Below are 27,342 nucleotides of genomic sequence, written 5' to 3'. Positions count from 1 at the left end.
GCAGCCGGCCCCAAACACCCTGCCCCATCCCCAGGCAGGGGGTGGAGGTTGGTAAAGTGGAGGAAGGAGTCTTGTTCTGAAAACACACTTGCAACTCTGGCTGTTTACATCTTTTTGGCACGTCTGCGGCTGTTTCCGTGACAACGGGAGTAAAGATAGTTGGGATGTCTCACAGAGGCAGTACGCCGGGTGGTGCCAATTGCTGGACGTGAGCTGAAGGAAGAACAGCAAACGCACGATGTGGGAGAGGACAGTGCCGCTGGTGCCATTGCCTCAGCGTGAACCTGTGGGAGAAATCAGCAGACAAATGCAGCTTCTGTTTTTAGGCACCAGCTGCCTTGTTTGCCTTTCACTCTAACCCGGGAAATGACATTTCCAGCTGCACTAGGCTTGATGTTTGGTTAAAACACACCTGTCTTATTAAAATAAATGGCAATGTGTCTACAATCACCTCCACTTTTAATTGAGGTTGCTGGTCTTTTGACCAAATGACATTGTCGGGTAAAATCAATAGTCTGTATTTTTGTCTTTAGTTATATATACATTATATATTCAGATACATAATTATTTTATCATATCATTTTATCATAATTATTCAATCCACTTGTGAAAAATATTCAAACTCTGCCACACTGAAGTCTTCCAGCATCTGGTTAGCATCTGTTGCTATGGTAATAAGACCAACCTAGCTGATATGTGGTACTTAAAGTACAGAATTTAATAATTATTCATGGTCCAGGGTGTCTTTTTTGTGTGTCCTGTGGGCAAAACAAGATTATTAATAGAACACACACCGGGGACAAAAAAAAATAAAAAAATGCAGGTGCAGCCTGGTAAAGGATATGCTGCATGAGGATAGTAAGGAGGTGTGGTATTAAAAGAAGCCACCAAGCAAACTTTAGTTTTTCCACTGCTTTCGAATTGGATTAGTTCAATTTGGTGCAGGAATGCCAAAGAATGGCAGGGAATGTATATATCAAGACAGAATAATTAATTAAATATATATATATATATATATGGTAATTACTTGTGGCCGTATTCACAAAGCTTTTTATCTTACTGCTAGGAGTGCTCCTAACTCGCGCTAAAATAAACTGAAGTAGGAGTTTTTCCTTAAAAGCAATTCACAAAGTCGCTGAGACCTACTCATACTAAAGATATATCACTGAGAGTTAACTAAGAGTGACGCACTGTTGCTATGGATTACGTCGATTCTTGTGCACGACTTTAGAAGCGCTCAGTACGGTGATTGGTTGTTTGAGTGCAGGCGGTCTTGGCGAAACTCGATGCTCGATGTAGTGACACAATGTATCTACAGGCCCGTGTTCTCCTGCCGTCAGTGACACGTAGATCTGAGTGTCATCTGCATAGTTGTGGTAGGACACATTATAGCTGCGTATTAGCTGGCCTAGTGGAAGCATGTACAGATTGAACAATACGGGTCCCAGGATTGACCCCTGGGGAACCCCACAGGTCATAGCCATTTGGTCTGAGACACAGTTACCAATTTCAACAAAATATTTCCTGTCCTCCAGATAGGACTTGAACCAGTTTAAAGCACGAACAGAGATTCCCACCCAGTCTTCTAACCTCTGCAATAAGATCGCATGGTCACTGTGTCAAAGGCAGCACTCAGGTCCAGCAGAACTAAGACTGTGACTCTACTTGCATCTGTGTTCAGGCGGATGTCATTTGTCACCTTGATCAGAGCTGTCTCAGTGCTGTGGTGGGGCCTAAAGCCTGATTGGGAAGTATCAAAAGCATTGTTAGACAGGAGAAAGTCACTAAGCTGTTGGTATACAACTTTTTCTAGGACTTTACCTAAGAATGGCAGGTTTGATATGGGCCGGTAGTTGTTCAGTACTGTGGCATCAAGAATGCTCTTCTTTAGAAGGGGCTTAATGACAGCAGTTTTTAAGGCCTTCAAAATGTTCCAGTCTGGAGTGAGATGTTGACTAGATGAGCGAGTTGTGGTAACAAACTGCTCAGCTCAGACTTTAGAAATCTAGTGGGCAACTCATCAAGGCAGCACGTTGATGAACTCAGACTGCAGATGATCTCTTCGACTGTTTTGTCAGTAACAGGTGTGAAATGTGTCAGCTCTAGGTGTCTAGCTGGCTGCAGAGTTAATGCCTTGAACTTTGTCATTAAAGAATATTGCAAACTCATTACACTTGGATGTAGAAATGAGTTCTAAAGGCAGTGAAACTGGAGGGTTTGTTAATCTGTTTACTGTAGCAAACAGGACACGAGAGTTGTTACTGCAGTTTTTGATGATTTCAGAAAAGGTGCTACTTTTAGGCCTAAAATCCTTTGTGAATTGCTCTTAGTGAAAAAAAATAAGGAGTCCTAAATTTAAGACTGACACATTTCTCCTAAATTTGCCAGTTAGGAGCTACTTTTAGCCCTAAGATCCTTTGTGAAGATGGCCACTGGTCTTTAAATGATGTCAATTCAACCTTGCATCAACAAGAAGACAAACATTTTACAAAAAGTAAGGCAAAATGCACACCCCATTATTCAGTAGCTTGTAGAACTGCCTTTAGCAGCGATACTGTAACTTGAGAATATAGACGAAAACAAAGAGATTTATAGACAGGCTTATAATGGAACCTGCAGAATTCCTTTCAATTTTAACTCTTAATGTATCACGAATTAAACCTGCTGGTAGGAATATAGGGTCATAACTCCTAACATAATCCAAAAAACAGGTGCTGCAATTAGTTTGATTTTAAATGTTTAAAAAGTAAGTGGTGTTTTATAGCACAGCCAACAATATTGTGAGAGAAAAAACCCAAAATGAATCAAAGAACACCAGCAGTTAAAAGATAAATAGTTTATGTGAATCCCTCACATAGCATTTACCTTTACTCTATACACAGTGTGATATACAGTATGTCATCTTTTTTTGTACAGTTTGACATAATGTTTTTTTTTTTGTTTTTTTTCCTCAGCATGCACTTTAGAATGCCAACAAAAGGCTCCACAAATACAGACTTCAAACTAGTATTTTTCCTCACAGTAAAACATACAAAACATAAAACTGGATCAAAAGGCTTGACAGTTTGAGGACACGGTGGAGAAAAACACAGCATCAGACTACCATGACTTTAACAGGTAAGAGCAATGCACTCAACAGTAAGACACAAAAATACATGTTCTGGATTTAAAAAAAATAATAAACACCTTTTTGTCTTAAAGTTACAACATTGTCCGAGAAATACACAAACAATGATGCCCCTTTGACATTTCAAAGAGTAAAGCAGCATGTTTACTACACAAGGAGGATTATGGGTATAGAATGACACTTGAACAGCTAGCCTATAACTGTGCAGGTCGCTACCAACATGCCACATAAGTTGTGCCGCTTGTCAGTCCTGCCCTTTAGCATTGTCAGCTGCATTTTCCCCCTTTGCTTTTCCTTCTGCCTTCTTGTTTAACCGGGCTGCTGAAATCACAGTGTGGATCGGCGCTTTTTGTTGTCGGGTGCTTATTGCAAATCCGACCTGATTGTTTAGGTACATGGGATTGCTACTGTGCAGATGTAGCCATTCTAGAAGTCCCGCTTTATAACTGAATTTCTGCTACACTTTTGCTCCACCCCAAAAAGGGGAATCGTTTGGAAGAATCAAGTCATGCAGTTCTTTTTTTTTTTTTTTTATTATTTGATTTTTTTCTTTAGCCACCAGGAGTTATGAGGAATATTCTGGTAAGAATAATTTGGTTTTTTTGAAGAGACAAACATCTGCAGCACTGACGCAGGGTAGTTGCATGTTGAATACACAGGAAGAGGGGACTTCTACAACGGCATCTGCACTGACAGGGGAGCTCTGTCTCATTCACCTTTGTGCTAAAACTAATTGGGAAGAGTCCGCATCAGGTCCACTCGCTGGTCTTCCCTGACCTGTTCTTTCAAACTGCAGATCTCAACCTGGAGTTTTAGGATATACACACACACACACACACAAACCAGACACACACATTTACACACAGCTGAGCAATTAACCTATTGCAATGACCAATTAAAGCAAAAGCAGAGAAGACCAGAATGTCACATTTATTCAACTTCGCACATTTGTCTTTCTATACTGTATATACTTTTAAGTAGAATTTCATATGAATACACCCCATTTTTAGAACACAAAGTGACTCAACTGATACATCTCAATACACTTTTGCGAGGGGGGGGATACCACAGCAAGAAAAGTGATCGACGTTGAGTGTCATGGCGCAACTTGGCAACCACCAACCTGGTTAACCGACTCGCCATTTAGAGGACAGACATGTGGACGGAGCCACCTGACCCAGATGTGCTGTGTTCTCGTATTTACAGGAGCAGTAACTATCCATCACTTAGATAGTATTTTTTTTAAAGACATGTTCATTTTTTTCCCCCTTGTTTTTCTCCAGATTTCCAAAACAGAAGCAGAAAAAAATTGAAATCAGGTAAATTTGGAGGCATATCAAAGTCCTCCCAGAATTCTTCTTTTTTTTTTTTTCCAACATTAAGTTCTTTCCCTGCTGGCTGAGCCTTTTACTGGGCAGCTGTCACTGAAGAGCTTCTGCGAGTCCTCGTCCATACTGTCCAGTAGGAGTGGCCTTCTGGCTCCAGATGTGGTCCTCCACTGCAATAGGTCCTCATTACTGATGACATTCTCATCCCGCTGTCATTTAAACAGGAAATGATTTGTCTAAATAATCACATCACAGAGTATCAGAAGCACATCATCTGTCTGCATCATTTCAGAAGACTCTACCGCGCTCAGACTTTTTGTGTCAAATACAGTTGATGCACAAACATGAAAACAGTACAAATCTACGGTGCTCTATATGTCTACTTCCAGAGTTCTGAAAGCTTTGTTGTACATTTTAGTGGTTTAAGGTGGGATAATGGGCTGTGAGTGAATCAACAATTAGGAGTACAGACAGAGAGAAATGTTTGCGAGAGCAGTTCTTTTTAATTGTTCAACTTTTTGCCGAGCTGTGTGTAAGATGAATCTAGCTGTGAGCCAGTTGCTAAGCAACCTTGTGCTACGGGTATAGACACACTGTAGGGATGGGTGGGGCACATTGCTGCACGGTTGTCTGCTGTCCCACACCTGTTGGTGTGCAGAGACAATTTAACACCTGCCATTGCAAAAAACAGACCAATTAACAAATACAAAATGCACCCTTTCAGAAAAACCAAATGGCTGTTTTCAGTTTGATGTCAAAGTTATTATAAAATCCTGCAAGATGTTCTCAGGAAATTCCGACTAGTCTTTCTGGTTTGGGGATTTGAGAGCATTAAACATCCCTTTTAGTGCAGACAAACAAAAACACAAACCATAATTATTGACCAAAAACGTTTTCCACACTGCAATCTGACCCTCGCACCCCTACAGCCGGTTACCTTTCTGCCACGGTGGTGCCTTCCCCCAGACCATTAAGATAGAACGCTGCTCTCTGCTTGTGTGAAACCAGTAAAGACAACCTCTTTGCAGTTATCTGTGAGTAAACCAGAAACACAACAGTGGTACTCCATCAAAGGAAAAGTTGAACAGAAATGGATGTCAGCAGCTGAGCAGAAGTACACATGCAGAGAGAAACGGACAACCGGCTGGCATTCTGTGTGTCTAGTCTGCTTGGTAGATTGTTGGTGAAGCCAAAAGCAAAAAAAAAAAAAAAATGAAACAATATACAAGTTGATAACCCCCCAGCATAATAACATTGAATTAATAGTTATTTTCCAAGCTTTCCTTACTGTCAGCCTCAATTGTTTGCTGAGAATGGCTACACGATGATCCATGCACAAACATGAGCAGGCAACAGCCGGTGAAGAGAGACAGACTATGTGAGTGAGCTGAATCTAAATTCTGAAAGATTAATTCCTCAGCCTTGCACACCATCCCCCCCCCCTCCCAACCCAAAAATGACAGCAAACCAAAATCAAAGTCGCAGTTGTTGTGTGGATAAAATGAAGTGACATCTCTTTTTTTTTTCTATTTTTGGAAGCACAACTTTTTCAAGGTATCTAAATATAGCAACACCTAATATCCCTGATTATTAATATGTATTAAATGTCATGGCTGCTACTTTTGAAGCCATCAGTCAGAGTTGTTTTTATTGCAAGTCTCAAAGTACAACAACACCAAGCAAAAGGGAACTCCAAGTTACACAGGAGAACAGACAAGTTACTTAGGGATGTTTACTAAGAACATGTACCTTCGAGGAGAAGGGGAAAATGGGAGCTTGCTCATATTGCCCTGACTGTTAACATTGGTCCCAGCTACAGTTTTAAGTACTTATCCACACATCACAACATCTAGAGTAGAGTTCAGACAATGATTCCAAAGAGAAGTGGTCTGTTAAGGGGGTAGGATGTGGGTTTTGGGCCAAAACGGCAACAGGATGGACGTCTCACAGGATGGAGGGAATAGGGGAGCGAGAGCGGCGCAGCGGACAGGGCGATCCATAGGGCGAGGTCACAGGAGACAACCTCAAGGTGTTACCAGCCATGCCCGCTATGTTGTTTAAGCTCCGAGATTTCTCATAGCCTTCAGATGAGGGGGCGACAAAAGGTGGTGGTGGAGGTGGTTGTGCAGGTACAGGACATGAACACACACAGGCAGGCAGGCAGGCAGGCAGGCAGGCAACGATCCGAGTCCAAGCCAGCCGATTGAACCAAGACAAGACAGGAGACAGGAGTGAAACAGAGCAACAATAACATACTGTACTGTGAGTGCATGCACATCACATATCCTAACTGTGACAGTAGGGCAGACTGAGCTCAGATTTTTAGAAATGGAGTTGCTTTGGAAAGAGAAATAACTTAATTGGCTGAGTAGGTGTTATACTGCAGTTATTCTGGCTTAACATGAATACCGTGTACATTGGAAAGTTTAAAGGGATAGTTCGCCTCTTTTGACATGAAGCTGTATGACATCCCATATTAGCAATATCATTTATGAACATTGACTTACCCCCCCGCTGCGTCCTGTGAGCCGAGTTCCAGCCGAGTTTTGGCGTTGACGAAGGTAGTCCAGCTAGTTTGCTAGGGTCCCGAAAATAAAGCGTCTTGCTTCTCAAAACAATATGCGTTCAAAAGAGTAATACATTTGCATCACAAAATCGTCCCTCCAGAAAAAGTCAGACCTCACATCGCTTGGCGCTATTTTTGCCTCCTTCATATCAATGCGTACAGCCACCTAGCGATAGCCGCACCGGTTACGGTGTTTACTGCTCGGAAGCAGGGGACTGCTCGGTCTGCACTTCGGTCTGCACAGTTTACACAGCCTGTAGTGATACGAAGGTAGGTGGCTGAACGCATTGATATGAAGGGAGGCAAAAACAGCGCCAAGCGATTGTGAGGTCTGACTTTTTCTGGAGGGACGATTTTGTGATGCAAATGTATTACTCTTTTGAACGCATATTGTTTTGAGAAGCAAAACGCTTTATTTTCGGGACCCTAGCAAACTAGCCGGACTACCTTCGTCAACGCCAAAACGAGGCTGGAACTCGGCTCACAGGACGCAGCGGGGGGTAAGTCAATGTTCATAAATGATATTGCTGATATGGGATGTCATACAGCTTCATGTCAAAAGAGGCGAACTATCCCTTTAACTGGAGCCAGAAGATACAGGGGGCCACCACATTGACAAGAAGACATCATCAGAGACCAGGAAATCCTAAGTTAATTTGCAACTTCATAACTTATCGACGACTTTGCAAATAACACTTTTGATAGTACTTTTTTATACACCGTTCTTTACTTTGATATAAAGGTATGGCTCATTTTGAGGCGAAATACTAATATTGTTGATATATTTTACCACAGCTCAAATGTATGGGCTGTATCGTGTCACCAAAGCCATCATTCTCAACAACACTGTACAGTCATACATAAATCTTTTGCAAGACACTGGATAATTAGTGCTGCAATTACTTTTGACCTTTCCAAATTGTCTTCAGTATTCACGTCTTTGTCTTGTATGCTGCTGTTGTTCTTGCTTGTGCCAGCTGTTTCAGCATCCACAGATTCAGTAATGGTAGGGACTCACTCTGATGTTTACTCTGATGTTGATGCAGAAATTCTCGTTTTGACTTTGATAGATTTTAAGGGTGGAAACGTGCCATGGAGTGGTTTGTGGCACATTTTATTCATACCGACATGAATATATTTACATGGCGATTTCTTTGCACTCCTAGGTCAATCTTCTTTACTTTTAAATTGTTTTGGTGCCGGGTACTTTATGATAGTCTCTCGCTAGCTAGAGAAGCCGGATAGCTGAAGTGTCGATATTCCAACATGATGAATTAAATAGTTCAGAATGGGTTAATACAATGAAATCACTTCCATTCTTATTTTGAACCGTTTGAAATTTCTATCGTACCTAAATGTAGCTTATCTCATATTAACTGCTTGTTCATACTATGGCATATAAATTAAACAGGACATGAATCTTACAAATCATCAAGAATACATTTCAGTAAGAAATGTATCAGATATTGTAGAGTCTATTGTGCATTTAAATCTAAGTTGCACATGCTCATGATAATGAGAATCGTCCTAAATATCTCAGTTCAATCATCTGTACAGGTTTGCACTCGTAAACACAAGCCGCATGTGATGCATGCCGGCAAATTTGCATTCAGTGCAAAGTAAACAAGCGAGCCAAACCAATCAGATCATTAATGGAGCGTGCCAATCAAGCTGGCGTAGAACACTGATGAGGAGCAGCTAATGGAAACGTTGCCTCATTATCATACTGCATCCACCACCATTTGTTTCACTGAGAGTGTATTTCAAACTGGAGCCATTTCAAAAACCAGCCAAGCAAGCACAACAAGGGATATCTTGGGTCTGTGCCAATAGGTAGCACAGACTAAAGCGTATGTTTTATGCATTAACAGTAGAGTGGTGGCGACTGCAAGCCCAGCCGCCGGCCGAGGTGGCAGAAATAAAGGCACCAATGCTACAAAAAAGAGCCCAGGCCAGACGTCCTGCTCTGAGAGACACAGCAATCATGTATTTCATTTACAATTGTAGTGTAACCTGCTTTAGTATTTCACCCACCTTGAAAACAATCACCAGGTTATCTAAATTTAGTACAATTTCCAAATAAGGATCCACCAGCAACCCTAAATGATTTATAGTATTCATCAAAATTTGTGTAAAATGGCAGTTAAAATCACCTTGAGAAAATCATCACTATATAGCCTAAGGGTATGGTAACAGTGATTTGCCTGCTATAAGCTGAGTGCAATACTAACATGAGCAATAACACTTAGAACATTACGTTTGATATTTTCAGGGAGAGGAAGTTAACTTCAATTACCCAAGGCCTAATGGTTCCACTTTATGTCAGCAGGGAATTGTAAATGAAAGTATGTTGAAGAGATACGATGTTCTCATTTATCAAATCAACTGCAGTTTGACCTTATTTCAACCGTCTGAAATGTTTGTTTGATATTGTTCTTTTCGGCCTTTGAAAAGAACAATATGCAAAAGCGCCAAGCGATTGTGAGGTCTGACTTTTTCTGGAGGGACGATTTTGTGATGCAAATGTATTACTCTTTTGAACGCATATTGTTTTGAGAAGCAAGACGCTTTATTTTCGGGACCCTAGCAAACTAGCCGGACTACCTTCGTCAACGCCAAAACGAGGCTGGAACTCGGCTCACAGGACGCAGCAGGGGGGAAGAAAATGTTCATAAATGATATTGCTAATATGGGATGTCATACAGCTTCATGTCAAAAGAGGCGAACTATCCCTTTAAAGAACTATTTATGTGCATGGCAGACCAATCATTTTCATGCCCTAACATTAGCTGTTAGCTTTAGCATGCCTATTTAGCCAATTCGTAAACTTCGGACAAAACATGACTTAGCACTACTTCCGATTCCATGACTTAACATATCATTAGCAAACAACATTAACATGTTTGTATCAGTTTATCACTAATAGAGTCTCACATCTATACATAAACTGTTAGTATGTGTAGGATAGTCACGTTTTTTTAAACATTACTTTATAAGCAAGCAAACATTGATGTTTCTTGTTTGTTTTTAAAGGTAGCTTTTAAAGGTAGGTCCTAGTTTGTAGCTAATACACTTTAAATTATAATTCACGATACATATATGCAACTTAATGTCGCAAACATTGTATTATAGCTTTTTCCCCCCCTTTTTCTCCTGGTTGAGGTTAACAGAATTCGGATGCAGTAGAGCTTATCCTTAAAAAAAACAATCAAGCCCAAGACTGCTCCAGAAAACAGACTGAATTCCTCTTTTCCTTCATTATTATCGTCGTTAAACTAATATCAATCACCAAAGTAATTTTTCTGTCTGGTGTATTTTTGCGGATGAAGCGAAACCTTTTTTGTGAGGGTCTAGTAGGGCTGGATGATCAAACGATAATGATAGCTATCGAGGAAAAGTTATTCCTCGATTGAAAGCAAACTTTTACAAACACAGCCCGGAACAAGTGCTAATTTTCTGCCAATAACAATGCCTATGCAGCAGCAACAGAAGACCATAGAGTCTGCTTATTCCAGCCCCATGCCGTATGAAAAATAAAAAATCTAAGAGACACCGTTATATTACAAATGCAGTCGCATGCAGACTTTTTCCCACATCACCCAGCCCTAGGGTCTAGTATTTGATTCCTCATGGTGCTGGTAGAACTGTGGTAAACTAGCTTCATCCCACATAATGTGCATTGGACTTTGTTGTCCAGTTGAGTGAAATACTGCCATGCTTTGCTTTGTTTTGTTGCCGACATCTGCTCCGGGTCTGTTGCTTCTGCTGTAGGTGCAAACTTCAGCAGCATGGAAAAACATAACTCTCCTTCTGCCCCAAACAAAAATGATTTGAATCTTTAAAAAAAAAAAAAGTGCGCCGTTCTGACTAATCAAGCACATCCCTAATTAATACATTATTCTTCAAGTAATAATATCCAAGGGATATATTTGAATGATTCCTGTTGGCTATTAATATAGTATACTTCTTTTGTGAGAATATAGAGAGACTACATAAAGAATATATTTAAAAGACAACATTTAAACTCTAGCACTAATCTGAATAGGACCACCAGAAGAGTGAATTATTTGCCATCTAAAACAAGTCAAACCTCAGTGCCGTTGGGGCAAATACTTTGTTTTTATATTTTTATATGGCGTCACTTTGGCATGAAACAGTTACACAGATTTGGTTCCTGTGGACTGTGGTGCAACGTGCGCTTTGCAGTCAAGACCATGTGAACAACTGTCTGATGCTGAAGTGATGTGCTTTTGAAATTCTAAACATAAGTTTCACAGGAACAGCTCTGAAATTTTTGAGGCTTGAGTTGTTTTCGATAGGATTTTTTGAGAGTTTTAGAAAAATTCACACTTCTCGTAGCTCGTTCTGAACAGCTGTTCTCTCGGCTCGTCTGTCAGATTTCCCCTCTACTTTTCCAAACTGAGAGCGCTTTGGTTGCTGTCTACTGCAGACAAGACACTTATTAGTACACAATCCCACTACATATCCCTTTAAGTAATGAAAACAGTTGGCATCGGTAATCAGTGAGTGACCGGCAGCTCCTAAATTGTAAGAGTTGTCTCAAGGAGTCTTTTTTTAATTGATTAATTAAATTAATTTTTAATTTAATTGATATGATTTAACTTTCTCTGATACTGCTTGATTTTAGCCTAACCTAACTCTTTGATTCATTATTAAAACCTTTTCTTGCATAATTATGACACATGGTTTAAAAAAATTAAAAAAAATAGTGACACCACATTATAAAAGTTTGAGATATTACTATATTGTGTATTTTCTTCAGTAAACATCAGAATGTTTCAATACAGGGATAATGTCTTTATTTCTCTTTTATTGCGCCTCGTATTTGTCACAATTTCAGAGATGCATCATCAGAGCAAACTAATGAGGGTTTGACCTGCATAGCAACAGTAACTAAAGGGGAAGGGACTTTGCAAAGGGTCAATAATATGACAGATTTTTGTTTTCTGTTTTGCTTTGACTCTATGAAACTATTACAGTTTTATATTATAACTGAAAGTCATGCTTATGAGTTGACAAGATCAAAAGTGCTCCTTTGAACCATTTTCAGTTCCTCTGGTAGAAAAAAAAATCTCTGCTTCTGCCTCATCGTCTTGGGGACAGATGATACTGGGAACTTATGTTCGAGCTGTGTACATGGGCAATGGATGTGGCAACAGCAGAAAAAAGTGCAAGACGCAGTCAGAAATTTATTCAAGTGTTTCCAAGCAACAAGAAAAACGTGAATAAATTGTCAGAGAGTCAACTGCATGTATGCACTGGCCCCTTAGAGTTGCCAAAAAACATTGCTGTGTATGTCATTGCTGAGAGTCACAACAGCAGATGTACAGCTGCATTACCTGAGCTGACTAGCCCTGAACAAACAGCCTTCCCCCTTCCAGGGATGTGTTTTTACCTGTCACTCAGGACATGGATCAACTGATGAGGACCCGTTTGATGTCTGTGTCTTGAAGGCCCTTTTTATTTCCTTTTTCTCTTTTATATCTTCTATAATGTTAACCGCTAAAACATATATTACGAAAATAAGTAATAGGCATGGAAAAAGAAAAGAAACCTGACTCAAACTTGTAGGGGATTTCTAATCAATCAAATCAGTATAAACACTCAGATTTTAGAAAGAAAAGAACAAATTTACTTTTTTAATTTAGTCTATGTTCAACTGAATTAAATACGAAATCAGAAGTTACCTGTTTTTCGTATCCCTCCATCTGCCGGGCAGGTGTAGTCACTAGCAGCAAGAAGGAAACATGTCCCCCCACTCCGGCGGTCCTGCTCCCGGGTGCTGGATCTTCTCATGGGGATCCTCTCCTCTGAAGACATGGTAAGGTCACTGCCCCCGCTGCAGTCTGCAGATAGAACTGTGAGAAAAGGAAACAAAAAAATGCAAAGTTCCTACTTTTTTTTACAGGCCTAAGAGAAATACATTTAATTTTCCATCTCTATGATTCAGGCAATTTTGTGATATTCTGACATGGAACAATTTAAACCTTGGCTTATAATTTAACAGTCATTACATTAAAATGGTGGCGTCAATATTTTCAAGTGCTTAACAGACACATAGATTCCTTTTTTTCTTTTCTTTTTGCCAGTTGCCAAGCAACTGAAATGACTTTTTCTCCAGTGATAAAAATGGAGGTCTTCTTCAGAGTAACATTTCCAAAATGAACTTTACAGTAACATGCTATTTCGTAGCACGGTCAAGTTGTGATTATGATTTTTGGCTATGTAAGTATACATACATTTTGTAGTCAGAGCACAGGTATATCAATCCAAAACAAATGGAACCAGAATCAAAGTGTGATTTGCAACTATTAAGCAGCTCCTACTGTAGTCATTGCCAAACTGAAAGAGCCAGAACAGTATTTCATCTGGTCTTTTCCATCTTTTTGTTCGAAGACTTTTCAACAATTACTTAGTATTTTGGTTCTTTGGGGGAAGAAAATCTAGAAGCCTGTCTCTAGTTGGATGCGCTGTGAATTCAACTCACACAGCACGAGATTTACTAAATGGCACTGCATTAAAAGAAAAGAAAATTAAGATAAAAAAAAATACTTTACTGTGCAAAAATCTTGAGCCACCCCTTCATCTATTTCCAGTATTGTCGAGAAAAACAGGAAATGCGGGGAATGGTTTATTAAAACGTGCAAACATTTGTAGAAATACAGTAGATAAGGCAAAAACTTTGTTTCTAGAATTCTAACAAGCTTGAAAGTCCATATTTTTTTTATGGTCTAAACCCTTTTAGAAAAGCTTTGTGTGAAATGTCTATGAGTAGTCTTCAGGAATAGTTCACCAGGCTTCCTGAAGGACACTCCAAGGCTCTTCTTTGGATGTTGGCTGCCTTTTGTACCATTCTCTGTCAAGATGATCCAACACTGCTTCAATAATATTGAAGTCCGGGCCCTGGGAAGGATTAATCACTCCATGGGACTTGCTGTCACTGATTTTCAGTCTAGTTCCTGTGTCATTTGGCATACCTCAGCCTTTGCTATTAGTCTCCCTTCCTTAAGAATGGCTTCTTGACAGTTAACCTTCCATAAAGACCATTTCTGATGAGGCTTCAGCAGCTTCAACAGTAGATGGATCAACTGAAGCTCCAGATGCATCTCTCAGGTCCTGTGTCAGGTCTTTGCTATTTCTTAAGGACATCACTTTCAGATAATGTCCATCTGCTGTAGATTAATCATGTCTTCTTTTGTTTTCCACCCTCCAGAGTTTTCTCAGATTTCTTAAGGATTAACTGCGCACCATGCTGAGATTTGCCAAGTTTCCAGCTACTAACTCTTTGGGAATCCCTCTCTTTTTGAGAAAAATACTAGTTAAAGCAATACTATGCAACATTTATACCTTAAAATAACAGCTTGAAAAAAATTGTGCGGCTAGAATGAGTTTTAATATTACGACTGGCCTGTCTCCTATGCCCTTCGGGGGTCTGAGTTGGAAAAACTGCGCTATGTAACTTTGCTGGACCGGCCCGGGAGCTGAGCGGAAGTGCTTCAACTTACTTTCTGGCACACCTACCGCAAAAACAAATAGACCCCTCTCACGCTCCCAGGTACATTTGATTACTCTTACCTTCAAGGTCGACATAGCTTGCACCTTCTGACTCCTCGCTGGTTCGTCAACAAACGTGAAAGCGAAAGGGTGTTGTATTTACGACAGTGTAACCGTACATTACCTCCAAGCCTGTAGGGGGAGCTCCATAGTGGGCTTTTTGAGAAGTTACATAGTATTGCTTTAATTCCTGTTAAACTGTGCTAATTTCTCACTTTTGTAAATGCACCTGTTGAAATGAAAGCTGAGAATGTCTTTGTGACAGGACGCTACCAACAAAGTTCCTAAAGACGCAACTCAAAAAGGGTTCTTTGGCAAGTTGTCTCCTATATGTGGACATATAACTGCTTCATATGGAGCAAAGAACTATGGAGTAAACCAGCAAAAATACAAATTCAAAAAGCATAATTCTGGATCAGGTCAACTGATGCAATAATTTAAGCAATAATCTGGTTCATCTTTTAAGTTAAGTGCCTCTTTTATGCTTGAACAATTCATAATCAGTGTTTAGTGGCTTAATAAACAAAAAAAAAACAGCATTCCTCTGAAAATGGTCTAATACAAGGACTGGACAGAATATGAGTAAACAATCAGCCCAAAGAATTTTTTTATTATTTGATTATTCTTCCTTGCTCTTGTCAAAGCAGGACTAGATAGGAGGATTTCAATCTTAAGGGAGGGTGATTTCACCACAAAGATACAAACTTTGGCAGAACATTAATACCCATCTGAAGGATTGAATGCCACCTTCAGTGAATATTAAAAGTGGCAAAAATTACTTTTTTTCATATAATGCAAAACATAGGCATGGGACAACTTTAAAAGTTACAGTGTGTAACAACAACAAATGTCTATGAGCGAAATTGTTATAAAAAACTAGGTTTTAAGAGGTACCTTATTTCTTAAATCTTAATTGAGGCTCTTTTACAAAACCATACATGGTTCAGTTGCAGCTGTGGGCGAGAAAACAGGAGAGCTTGGGGTGACGGATGTCTTGGAGTCACGACAGACATCAAAGACACCCCACATAAAAAGTCTGCACACCATCATGCAGCATGGTGGAGGTCAAAGCTCAGTTGTCGTGTAGCGAGTGTGGATAACAAAGATTCATTGTTTCCTTTAGAGAGTTTTTACAATAAAGGTAATTTGTTTCTCGAAGTGTGCTTAAATGTAACATGTAAAACGCCATATTCAAAGATATAATGTATTTTGTCCCAAATGTATCATTTACCTGTGTCCAAAAAAACTGATAACATCACATGAACAGTTTTAATGCTGATCTTTAGACATTTCTTCTCAGTATGGATATAATATGTTATAAATCAAACACATGCAGCTATTTTATGTGGTTTTAATTGCTTCATTATGACAAGAGAGGTCTTGTTCAAAGTGAAATAAGATATAAAAAGGTGTCACTAGATACTGGTAGTAAGATTGACCCGCACCTCCAACCCCTTTTTGTCTTTTCCTTGCGATCTTGCCACAGAATTGGCTGAGAAAAGGTGAGAAGAAGTAGTGAGAAGTAGTGTCTGTCATCTGCCATGGTGGATATCCAGTTTTAAAGTGTGAGCCATCTATCCAACAAACAATAAATCAAACTAAGCAGGCTACTCTTTGTTATTCTTTAGCTGCTAAACTACAGTACAACTCCTGTTTAGAGAGTGGATGAGCAAAATGTCAACCATAAAAAAAAAAGGATGAATGAAAAGCAATAAAAACAATCAGTGTAGCACAGAGCTAATTGTATAGCAATACCCATGCCCCGCTGTGTTAGTCAATTAAGTGATATTGGCTGTGATGCCACATCTTGATCACGAGGAAAGTTGATTAGATTGAACAAAAGTACTGAATTTTTAAAAACTGTTGCGATAATGCAAGTGCAAAAGTCAACAAAATATTCAACAGTTGTCCAGAAGTATTTAGACATTTCATTGTAGCCGTGATAAAACCGTATTTATCCTTTTCAATTGGAACTTGATGCATGCATCAATCTAAAGAAAACTGCACAGTAAAGTAATATGGGTATCTTAAATGACCTCTAAAGAAATCACACAGGACTAAGCAAGATTGATTCTGTTTGTGCATTCAGTCTAGCCATAAATCATTCTATGCCTATCAAATACAGGGTTCTAAGACCTAATAAACTAGTATACTATGAGGAGAGGGAAGTGCACACCTACCCTCAGAGGAGTTTCTACACTAGAATTTAAGAAAGCCGGCACACGAACGTCAACACTAATTTCCAGTAAATTATTGACATGAGCCTGGAGGAAAAACAGCCACCTACGGTTTGAACAACAAATGAACAATCCCCTCTGGGCGAAAGACTTGGACATAAGGACTGAATTCTTATCAGCCTGAGCCATTTCTTACAGCCACCTCTTTATCTCACTATCTTTTCCATTGCTTCCTCTATCACTGTGGCAACCACAGAGGCAGTCTGCAAGACATAAATGCTGTGAAAGTCATGCTCTGGTGCACATGGGTCACAAGGTGAAACCATTTCTAGTCTCAAGGGGGAAAAAACAGCTAAATGTTTACCACTTTCTACCTGAGATCAGGCCCCTCATGGATTCTCCTTGTTGTCACTGAATTTATCAACAGCTTAAGTGAAAGTATTCATTATTTTTCTCATCCACATGGTCTTACCTGAACGGTTGCGCTCCAGCACCCTTCCTCCTTTGACGTGGCACAGTTCACCTTGAGTGCTGTTGCAGGTGGTGTTGAGATCGGCTTTGCAGTAGGATGGAGAACCTCCCTGCACTACCTGAGGGATGTGTTTCTTCCTCTTCCTGGGCAGCTTCTGCTTGGCCATGGCCAGAGAGTAGTACATCCCAAAGTTATTTACAATAACTGGCACAGGCATGGCTATCGTTAGTACACCAGCTAAAGCGCATAACGCGCCCACCACCATGCCTGACCAGGTCTCTGGATACATGTCACCATAGCCCAGTGTAGTCATGGTTACCACTGCCCACCAGAAGCCTATGGGGATATTTTTGAACTTGGTGTGAAGGCTAGCAGTAGGGTCATTGGGCTTGGCACCAATTCGTTCAGCATAATATATCATGGTGGCAAAAATTAGCACTCCCAATGCCAGGAAGATGATGAGCAGCAGGAATTCATTGGTGCTGGCCCGCAATGTGTGCCCGAGCACCCGAAGCCCCACGAAATGACGTGTCAGCTTGAAGATACGTAAAATACGAACAAAGCGCACGACCCTGAGGAAACCCAACACATCCTTGGCAGCCTTTGAAGAAAGGCCACTTAGCCCTACTTCCAAGTAGAAAGGCAGGATAGCCACAAAGTCGATGATGTTGAGAACACTCTTAACAAACTCCAGCTTGACTGGGCAGAAGGTCACACGCACAAGGAACTCAATGGTGAACCAGAAGACGCAAACTCCCTCCACGTACGTGAGCGCGGGGTCAGTTTCAATCTCATACTGTGGACCGGCGTCCGGCCCGCTGCTATTCCGCGTATCCGTTTTGTTGATGATTGTGTTGAAAGCCTCGTGAGTCTCCAAGCAGAAGGTGGTGATGGAGACCAGAATGAAGAACAATGATGCAAAAGCGATAAACTGTAGGAGAGGAAAAGAGAAAAGAAAATATTAATGTCAATACATCCCAACATTTTAGCTTATTTAGACAACCAATACACTGATTCATTGTGTGCATGATACCTACAGACCAATCAATTAGTTTGCTCTTAAAGAGATTGAGTTCAGACAGGTTCGATTGACTTGCACCAGTCTGAATAGATTCTGCTGTTGGCATGTCAGTGAGTTGGCAGAAACACAAGTAGGACATTAGTTAAGCTGACCAGGAAAACACAACATAACAAAGAATAATCGAAAGAAAAAAAATCTTAATTGCCAGTCGAGTTTGTGCAATTGCTTAAATAGACGTCTAACTGATCTAAATAGCACTAATAGATAGTTTTGTTAAACATTAATAAACTAAAACACCTAATAAAAGATGCAAAGTAATAAAAAAAGATACTTGGAATGATTAATCTTAACTTAAGATGCGCTGTTTCCCTCTCAATTCTATTCAAGGATTGAAGAATGTGAAAGTCTTCCCTGAAAACGTAAAATTCCCATCACTGACGTGCTGATGAGTTCTGTAAGATGGCAAAAATAGTCTGTTGTAATTGGTTTATCATAACTGATTCCCTGTAAACAGATTTATCTTTAGTTTAGACGAGAAGAGAATTTGTAGAAGACTGAAATAAAAATGCTTTTATAGACCTACTTTTCAACACTTTTAATAATTGGAACGTTTCCCCCGTGCCCAACATGGTCTGTGACCATGTGAGTCTCACTATAACACATAACAAACGCATCATCATGTTGAATTGGCTGCAGATTAAAGCCATCATTCTCACTTGCCCCCCCTGTGTCTGGGAAGTATTATCGAAGGGCAAACTCAGGCAGAGACTGGAGCAACTAAATGGTCCTCTTGAGTGCTTTTAGTTACCCCTACATTCACTTTTTTTTTTTTAACGGCCATCGTGAAAAAGAAAAGTAACCCAAATAAACGTGTTTTATTGGGCTGCTATATTATCGCCAGCTTCAGGAAAGGGAACAGAGAAGAGACAAGGTGACGTCAAGGAATATTCAGTTTGTATAAACGTCATTGTCAGCAGGGAAAAAAAGAAAGACATGCGTGACAGTCAGCTCAGCAGCACTAACAGATAACATGAACATTTTTAAGTACAGGATGCAGAATACATTTATTTTATATCTATTGTACTGATCATAAATAAGGTCTGTTCCCTCAAAGAAACAGGATCATTCATTGGCTACTGAAATAAAGTCTCTAGGCTTACTCATTTTTTTTTTTTTACTCCAAATGTAATCTGGTCTCCTGTCAGACTCAGAGCTCACATCCAGAAGCTCGGCTGCCCTGGAAGAAGCTCAGGCTGACTTCGCAAGCAAGAGTGTTTCTCCTGGAGCTGATTGAGCAGATTTCCACACACAGCCTACTATGCTCCTTCTCCACTTTCCTCCCACCATCCGTCCACTAGTGCGCTCTGCCTACTGAGCTCTGAAGAAGTTGTTTCACACTTTGCCTTGTTTTTGGATCGCATGACTCACACGCTCTTAAAATATCACTGCCACTATTTGGGTCACCCTGAGCCTGAACCGTGTGCGTGCATTCCCTCTGCTGCTTCTCTTTATATATACTACCAGCCTCTTTATTGCACTATAATTGTGTGTGTTCCAATCTTCTTTCACTTTGACTGCTTCAAAGGCACCACATGACACCAAATGGTACCTTGAGTTTAAAGAACATCACACTACTTTGCCTGTAGCCACTAATGGATCTCACACTTTTCATTGATTAGAACATAAATTTACAGTATGATCATTTTAAAGGGATAGTTCGCCTCTTTTGACATGAAGCTGTATGACATCCCATATCAGCAATATCATTTATGAACATTGACTTACCCCCGCTGCGTCCTGTGAGCCGAGTTCCAGCCTCGCTTTGCGTTGACGAAAGTAGTCCGGCTAGTTTGCTAGGGTCCCGAAAATAAAGCATCTTGCTTCTCAAAACAATATGCGTTCAAAAGAGTAATACATTTGCATCACAAAATCGTCCCTACAGAAAAAGTCAGAACTCACAATCGCTTGGCTCTATTTTTCTCTCCCTTCGTATCACTATGTGCTGTGTAAACTGTGCAGACCGAAGTGCAGACCGAGCAGTAAACACCGTAACAGGTGCGGCTATCGCTAGGTGGCTGTACGCATTGATATGAAGGGAGGCAAAAATAGCGCCAAGCGATGTGAGGTCTGACTTTTTCTGGCTAACGATTTTGTGATACAAATGTATTACTCTTTTGAGCGCATATTGTTTTGAGAAGCAAGACGCTTTATTTTCGGGACCCTAGCAAACTAGCCGGACTACCTTCGTCAACGCCAAAATGAGGCTCACAGGACGCAGCGGGGGGTAAGTCAATGTTCATAAATGATATTACTAATATGGGATGTCATACAGCTTCATGTCAAAAGAGGCGAAATATCCCTTTAAAACTTGAAATCATGCGCTTTTACATACATTGACCTACTGAACCTGTTGCACTCACGAGTAAGGAACATGTAGTGGATGCAGAGGGTTTAAGCATCACAGTAGCAGGGCACCAAGGGTCTAATGACCTATTTTCCTTCTCTACACACAGATCTAAGTTGAATGCTTAAGCAAACAAGACATTATTCCTGCACTGGTATGTCTTAGTGCAACCCACACATAAACACTGCACAGTATTAGTAGTAGAGCACTGTACTGTATGTGAAAGATATTACCTTTTTTTTTTTTTTTTTTTTTTTTGTTTTGCTTTTGCTAAGATATTGCAGCATTCTATTCACATCATAGGTAATAAATCAATTAGTTACAGTTACTTCCTGGTTGCTACTGAGGCTGTCATCCACTCAAATACGTCCCCATGGTGCAGACCGAAACAGCCTATAATTACAATTGTAGAATATGTGACCTCATGCTGTTGTTACAGTAACTGCCTGTCAATTACAAAGATGGTAGTCGCAATCACAATATTATTTTATTACTCGGTCATCACCTGCAAAGTTAGCTGCAGCTGAGACAGTAAAGTTGCAGTTGTTTTGATATCCCTAAAATGGTATATACATCAAAGTTATCGTGATGTTCTCTCCTGGGTTACTTATTAGGCAGCATAAAAGAAGAAAGAAAGAAAGGGCCAGGGGCTCAAGTGAGTAAATGTTTCTAAAACAATGAATAGGGAAAGAACATCAGACATTGATGATGCATGTCGAGAGGTTACGATCTCTAATCTTTGACCTGCGATATAGCCGGAGAAATATGATGCCCCTTAGAACTGTAGACAGGTCAAGGTATAAAAGAGGAGTTAAAAGACAGCTGCTCCAAAATATGCTGCACACAAGTGTTTTTGAGTGCTTTCATTGCAAGACACTGAACCCCACGTTGCCCAACAGTGCATCCATCGGTGTGTGAATGGATAGGAAGCACATAGTTCTGCACAGACTAAGACATGCTGTATGAGTGTGTGTGAATGCATGTAGTGCTAGAAGCGCTTTGAGTGGTCAGTTCGACTAGAAAAGCGTCAGTCTCCATAAATTCAGGTTCCACTCTAGGTTCTTTCGGTGTGCCGTAACATTATGCTTTAAACAAAAAAAACAACAACAACAACAAAAAAAAAAACTGTTTAAACATCGTCACACTCACAGTGAGTGTAATTAATTTTCTGCAGTACAGGACAAAATGTGCGATGACACTTTAAGAAAGGAAACTTCAAGTTTTCTGTTTTTTCATTTGAAAAAAAATAACATGATGACGCCATGATTCCCTTTGGCCAGAATAATCGTAAAATGACAATCTGATACTGTGACAACCTGCCTTGTTCAGAAGCGTCTGATATGGAACTACCTAAAAAAAAAAAAATCACATAAAACTTGATGCCTTGCAAAACAAAATATTACATTTAACAAATGTAAGTCGCTTGAGTGACAGCTTTATTGAAACTTATATTTATGAAACTGCACGACTACCAGAGCTGTCTGTTTGCATGCAGATGACAATTGCTATCTGGTGCTGAGCTACAATTTAGTTGCGTTCACTTCTGTAGAGCAAGAAAATACAATCTCCTGACGGACACCTGCCTGTAACAGCTGAACCATGTCACATACAAAAGACAGACACAAAACGTACATGACGCACACAGGACACTAAAATAGTGGTGCCACTGTTCATACAAACACACGCACACATATTCATAGATGATTATTTATGATAGACATTAAAAAAATGCAATGGCCCTAACCAACCAATCACATGGTTGGTGAAAGGCAAAGACTTCTCAACATCCTGATATCCAGCGCACACTCTACACGCTAAATAATTCCCGTACTTCTCTAAAATGACTCTTTGAAGGCAGCGAGGCTCAGATGTAGCCCAGACCGTCCAGCTCTGAACAAAGCAGATGTAATTTAGCCTGAGGATGAGTGCCATTTTCATGCCAAATCTTCATTACTTTTAAGGCTACAACAAACGAACGTCCCAGTGAGGATAGCTCACAATAACTCAGGTGGCTCTTTCACAATCCAAAACCTTTGATTTTCACATGTGCGCAGGTTTTCATCTCGAACACTCATAACTGATTACCTCAAACTTGGTGTTTTTTTTGTTTTTTTTTTTGGGTTCACCATTGAGAGAGATGAGTGAATAGAATAGAAAAATACTTTATTTATCCCCCAATGGGGGAAATTCAAATTCGTCAAGTAGCTCAACCTTTTTTTTTAAAATATTTACAATGATTGAATTAACAACAATAAAACAACAATAATAATACTACTACTAACTAAATTGTGGAAGGGGCGTGGTGCATCAGCTGCAGGAGAGAGGTGTGGAGAGAGCTCAGGGGAGCAGCACCAGGTGAGTGATTGGAACACCAGCATCCACTTGGCTAATCACTCTCCTCTATATAACACAATAGCGTGCTGGAACCAAAAAAGGGAGGAGGAGAACGAGCCGGCTCGCAGCACAGGAGGAGACCGGATCGAAAAGAGCTGAGCAACAAGCCGAGCAACCGAAAAGGAAAAAGAATAAAATAAAACGGCTTAACTGCCACCAGGTCTCAGTCTTCATTACAGCTGATAGAACCCGCAGTGGCTGTAAGAACGCCACATAAATAATAATAAATGGCAAAATAAACAAATAAATAAAAATCAATCAATCAATTTGAGAAGAACTCAGCAGTCACTGTTAAAAAGCCTTATGGCTGTGGGGACAAAGGACCTCCTGAACCTCTCAGTCCTGCAGCGCAGAGAGATGAGCCTCTCACTGCAGCTGCTCCTCTGTCCTGTCAGGATGCTGTGGAGAGGATGTTTATTGTTCTCCAAAACAGAATATAATTTCCTCCTCATCTGTTGCTCCACCACAGCACTGAGAGGGTCCAGCCTTCTGCCTACAACAGAACCAGCCTTTTTCACCAGTTTGTCCAGGCGCCCACAGTTTCTGTCTGTAGTGCAACTCCCCCAGCAGACAGCAGCATAGAACAGTGCACTCTCAATGATAGTGTGATAAAACATGCACATCATGTCACTGCAGACATTGAAGGACCTGAGCCGTCTCAGGAAGAAGAGACGGCTCAGGCCCCTCCTGTACACTGCGCCTATGCTGGCAGACCACTCCAGTTTATTATCCAGCAACACCCCCAGGTATTTGCAGGTCTGAACAGTATCTATCTGAAGATAGAGTGCTATATTGAAGAAAGTGCGGGAGAAGGGAACTTTTATTTTTATACATTGAAAGCTCAACAATTATTCACTGACTAGTCTTCTTTATTCTGTTCCCTACACTGACGCAGCTTCAATTTCAATTTGTCAGCACGGCACTGTGATCACTTGACTAGTTTTGCACATTTTCCCCATTTTTTTTTTGGCGCTCTTCTACTCTGCTCCTACTCGCAAAATCTTTCTGTTCTACTTTACTCTCACGTTATGGTGAGAAGTCAAAAGTAATTGGTCAGGGCTAGAATTGACATAATCGGTTAGGGCCAATATGTCACAAAACTGCTTGCTTTAAAATTCAACATGTTTACAGTTTATACATAGTTTACAATTCATGTCATGTCACAATATGAACACATTCTAGGTTTAAGTTGCCAGCTAACAATATACAACTATGGATTGTGAAAATACAACCTTTTGTGCATGATAGCAAACAAATATTTTTCCTTTTTATTTTGGGAAGACTAGGATGGAATGAATGCCAGCCAAATTTAAAAGGTAACACTGTAAAAGCTTCTTTATACATCAGTTACTTACTTTTTGTGCCATATGCACGGCAACAGTGGTTTAAAGTGTTATAAAGTGTCCTGACAACTAAACACCTACCAGCAGCGTTGAATTCATTTTCAAGGCTTTTTTTTTTTTTTTTTTACAAAAAAAAGTAAACATGTACGTTTAAAACCACTAAACGTCTTAATGCATCAATATCTTTAAACTAGCCAAAAATTATGTAACCCAAAATTAAATTTCAATCTAACACAGAGCCACTTAGCAGCTTTAATTGTGCAAAGCTTTTTAGACAAAGAACCTGGTTTAGTCTGTGTAGAAAATGTAGAATTCCAGCTCTGTATCGCACATAAGCAGCTCATTACACGAACTTGTGATTACATGAATGTGTGGTTGTCACAGCATACACATCGCAGCAGAATAAAACAAAGAAGCTCAGATTCCTACACACAGAGATGAGGAGTGGCTTTGTTCTGTTTTATGTAGTAGTACATGTTTTCGTAGCATAAAGTTGTTCACTTCAGTATCGCGATTTAAAAAAAAGAAAAAAAAGAGATGATTTCCACAAGTCAATTGTACACAGCTTTGCACGCTTGCACAAAAAGGGAATATGAGCTGGATTACGTCGTCGTGAGTCAAGTTCGTTTTATGTTACTGATGTTGAGTTGTTGCAACAGTAATCCCACTTTTGCAACAACAACAGCAGGAACTGCTCATCCCAGCAGACAGGGATGAACATTTCAGTTTCCAAGGGCAACGAGCATTAAACTCCGCTGCTTCAAGTGTGAATAAACGCATCTTTTCCTGTTCCCTTAAGAGATACCTTACGCTTTTGTTAATCTTTATAAACTAAAAATAACTGGCTGGATGATTGACAGTGAAGCCTTTGTTTCAACGTTGTTTCATTGTTTGATGTTTTCCTATCAGTCATATCATTTTCATATCACCCTCAGGAAGAGCTGAAAGTCTCCATCATCACTCTATCCATTCATTCTTATTATATGTCATTGAGAAAAACTTCAGGAGGAAAATACAGCTCTTGGAATCTATTCCAGAGTAACTGCAAAACACAAAGCAGAACAAATAGATACAAATGATGGATAAATTCCTTGTCCATAGGGTTTGTGTGTCTCTTAAATGTTCTGCTCAGTCAGAGTGATTTATTACAAGTTAACAGATTCAGTCAGCAGTCGCATCACCACCCCAAACACTGATGGGATTTGATCTGTGTCACAGTCCTGAAGCTAGAAAAGAGGCTTCCTCTTAATCACATCATTTTTCACCAGACGTCTCTGTCACCCACTGGAACTCAGCCAGTCCACGACCAGGGGAAGAGACACGAGGAAAATTCCACATCAGACAGTTTCCGTCCCCTGCCGGATTACATCTGCTATTTGGCTTTAAGCCACCAGAGCCGGTGGGCCAGGATGCTGACACCGAAGCTATGCAACTTCAGTGAGTGATAAGCCTACATGGGCGTCACAGAACTCTAATGGAAAATTAAAGCTGGCGGTCTATTGGTTATAAGCCTGTGAACAGTCAGTTACATATCAAATGTGACTGACCTGTATCTTCACGCACTCTTTCATTTCCTACAGGGTATTCTGTAAATTTGATCATTTTTGTGGTAATGATACATTTTAGTGGACATTTATTTCTTATGGGAACATAAAATTTTCTTTGATACCAACTTGAGATGTACAGCTCTTATTCTCTGCAATGAATGAATCCATCCATCCATTTTTTGTACCCGCTCAATCAAAAATCAAGGTGACCTGCCATTAGGCAAAAGACAGAGTAAATTATATCAGAATCATCTACCAGGCATATTTGTCATTTATTTGTGACCAGTTGGAGACACTCTTTATAATTAACTTTGGTAGAATTTGATCTGTTTTGTGGTTTATTCTGGTTGTTCCGCACTAAATCCGGGAGCTAAAGAAAAAGATCAAATCTCACAGGTCACGCAATTTTCCGCATATCTCACACAGCAACACGATAGATGGGCAAACCCACCCACCACACACACAGACACACACATGCAAAACCAAACATCCCACTATCATGTCAGGTTCTGTTTCAGAAATGGCCCTGCTGGCTAGGCCTTGCTGCTCCCACCTCCTTGGGACAGCCACCATCTGTTTGACACCATGAGCTGAAGATAGAGCTCTGATTCTCGCTTGAGATCACCATCCAGCACCATGCTGGTTCTGTCCTTTCTTTCAAAGCTGCTGTGACATCATCAAGCTAAGGGGACCCCGGAGGTCCTAACCCACTCTAAGAGGATCTCAGACAATTGCGCACACACACACACACACACACGCACACACACACACACACACACACACACACACACACACACACACACACACACACAGACATAATTAAACCTGTGGGGCTTGGGGGTTATAAGCTTGTGCTTTGCCTTCTGCTTCTGCATGATTATCCTTGTTTTAATTTCAATTTGGTTTCAGTTCCTTTCCCCCTGTGTAAAAACACAAAGCTTGCTGGTGTTTTTAACAGTAAAACCACGATGCCGCCATAACTAATAAATGTGCAAAGACAGCATATAAATACTTATTGGAGAACAGGTCTATTCTTAGACAGCAACTTTACAATTTCCTTAACTACCTACAAATTTCTTTGGGTGCCATGTTTGGTGTTTCATATCCAGCTCAACAAGTGTGTTGATTTTATTTTTTTTTTGCACCTAATTCATCCTCCAATAAGATCACTAATCATTGACCATGGACTGCAATCCTAAAACATTAGAACGACAATTCAAATGAAACCAGGTTGGATTTCACGTGTCTATGAATTATTAAGCTTTACAATTACAGACATACATTTGTTTGTCTTTCATTCCTAGAAAACAAGAAAGACAATATTAATATGCTATTCTTTTCTCATGTGTCTATGCATGAAATCTGCACGGTATCTTTTAACTTATCTA

At 40.1% G+C, this 27,342-nt stretch overlaps 1 protein-coding gene across 4 annotated transcripts in view; it reads right to left on the bottom strand.

The window, feature by feature from the left end:
• Positions 1–2,677: 2,677 nt before the first annotated feature.
• kcnc2 (potassium voltage-gated channel, Shaw-related subfamily, member 2) overlaps positions 2,678–27,342 on the bottom strand; it is a 114,033-nt gene continuing 89,368 nt past the window's right edge. Inside the window, exons 2-5 of one of the 4 annotated variants that reach the window (XM_075471926.1) lie at positions 17,246–18,176; positions 12,730–12,900; positions 5,393–5,487; positions 2,678–4,664 (exon numbers count right to left, since the gene is read on the bottom strand). In XM_075471926.1, the coding sequence (XP_075328041.1) occupies positions 5,426–5,487; positions 12,730–12,900; positions 17,246–18,176 (1,164 nt within the window). In that variant the 3' untranslated portion in view covers positions 2,678–4,664; positions 5,393–5,425. Of the gene's footprint in view, positions 5,488–5,921; positions 6,537–12,729; positions 12,901–17,245; positions 18,177–27,342 lie in introns of those variants that run through there. The other 3 variants (XM_075471925.1, XM_075471927.1, XM_075471924.1) reach the window with 3 other exon arrangements.

This window comes from Odontesthes bonariensis, chromosome 8 (assembly GCF_027942865.1).
Source record: "Odontesthes bonariensis isolate fOdoBon6 chromosome 8, fOdoBon6.hap1, whole genome shotgun sequence".
NCBI classification, from domain to species: Eukaryota; Metazoa; Chordata; class Actinopteri; order Atheriniformes; family Atherinopsidae; genus Odontesthes; species Odontesthes bonariensis.
This window is presented reverse-complemented; position numbering and strand designations above follow the sequence as displayed.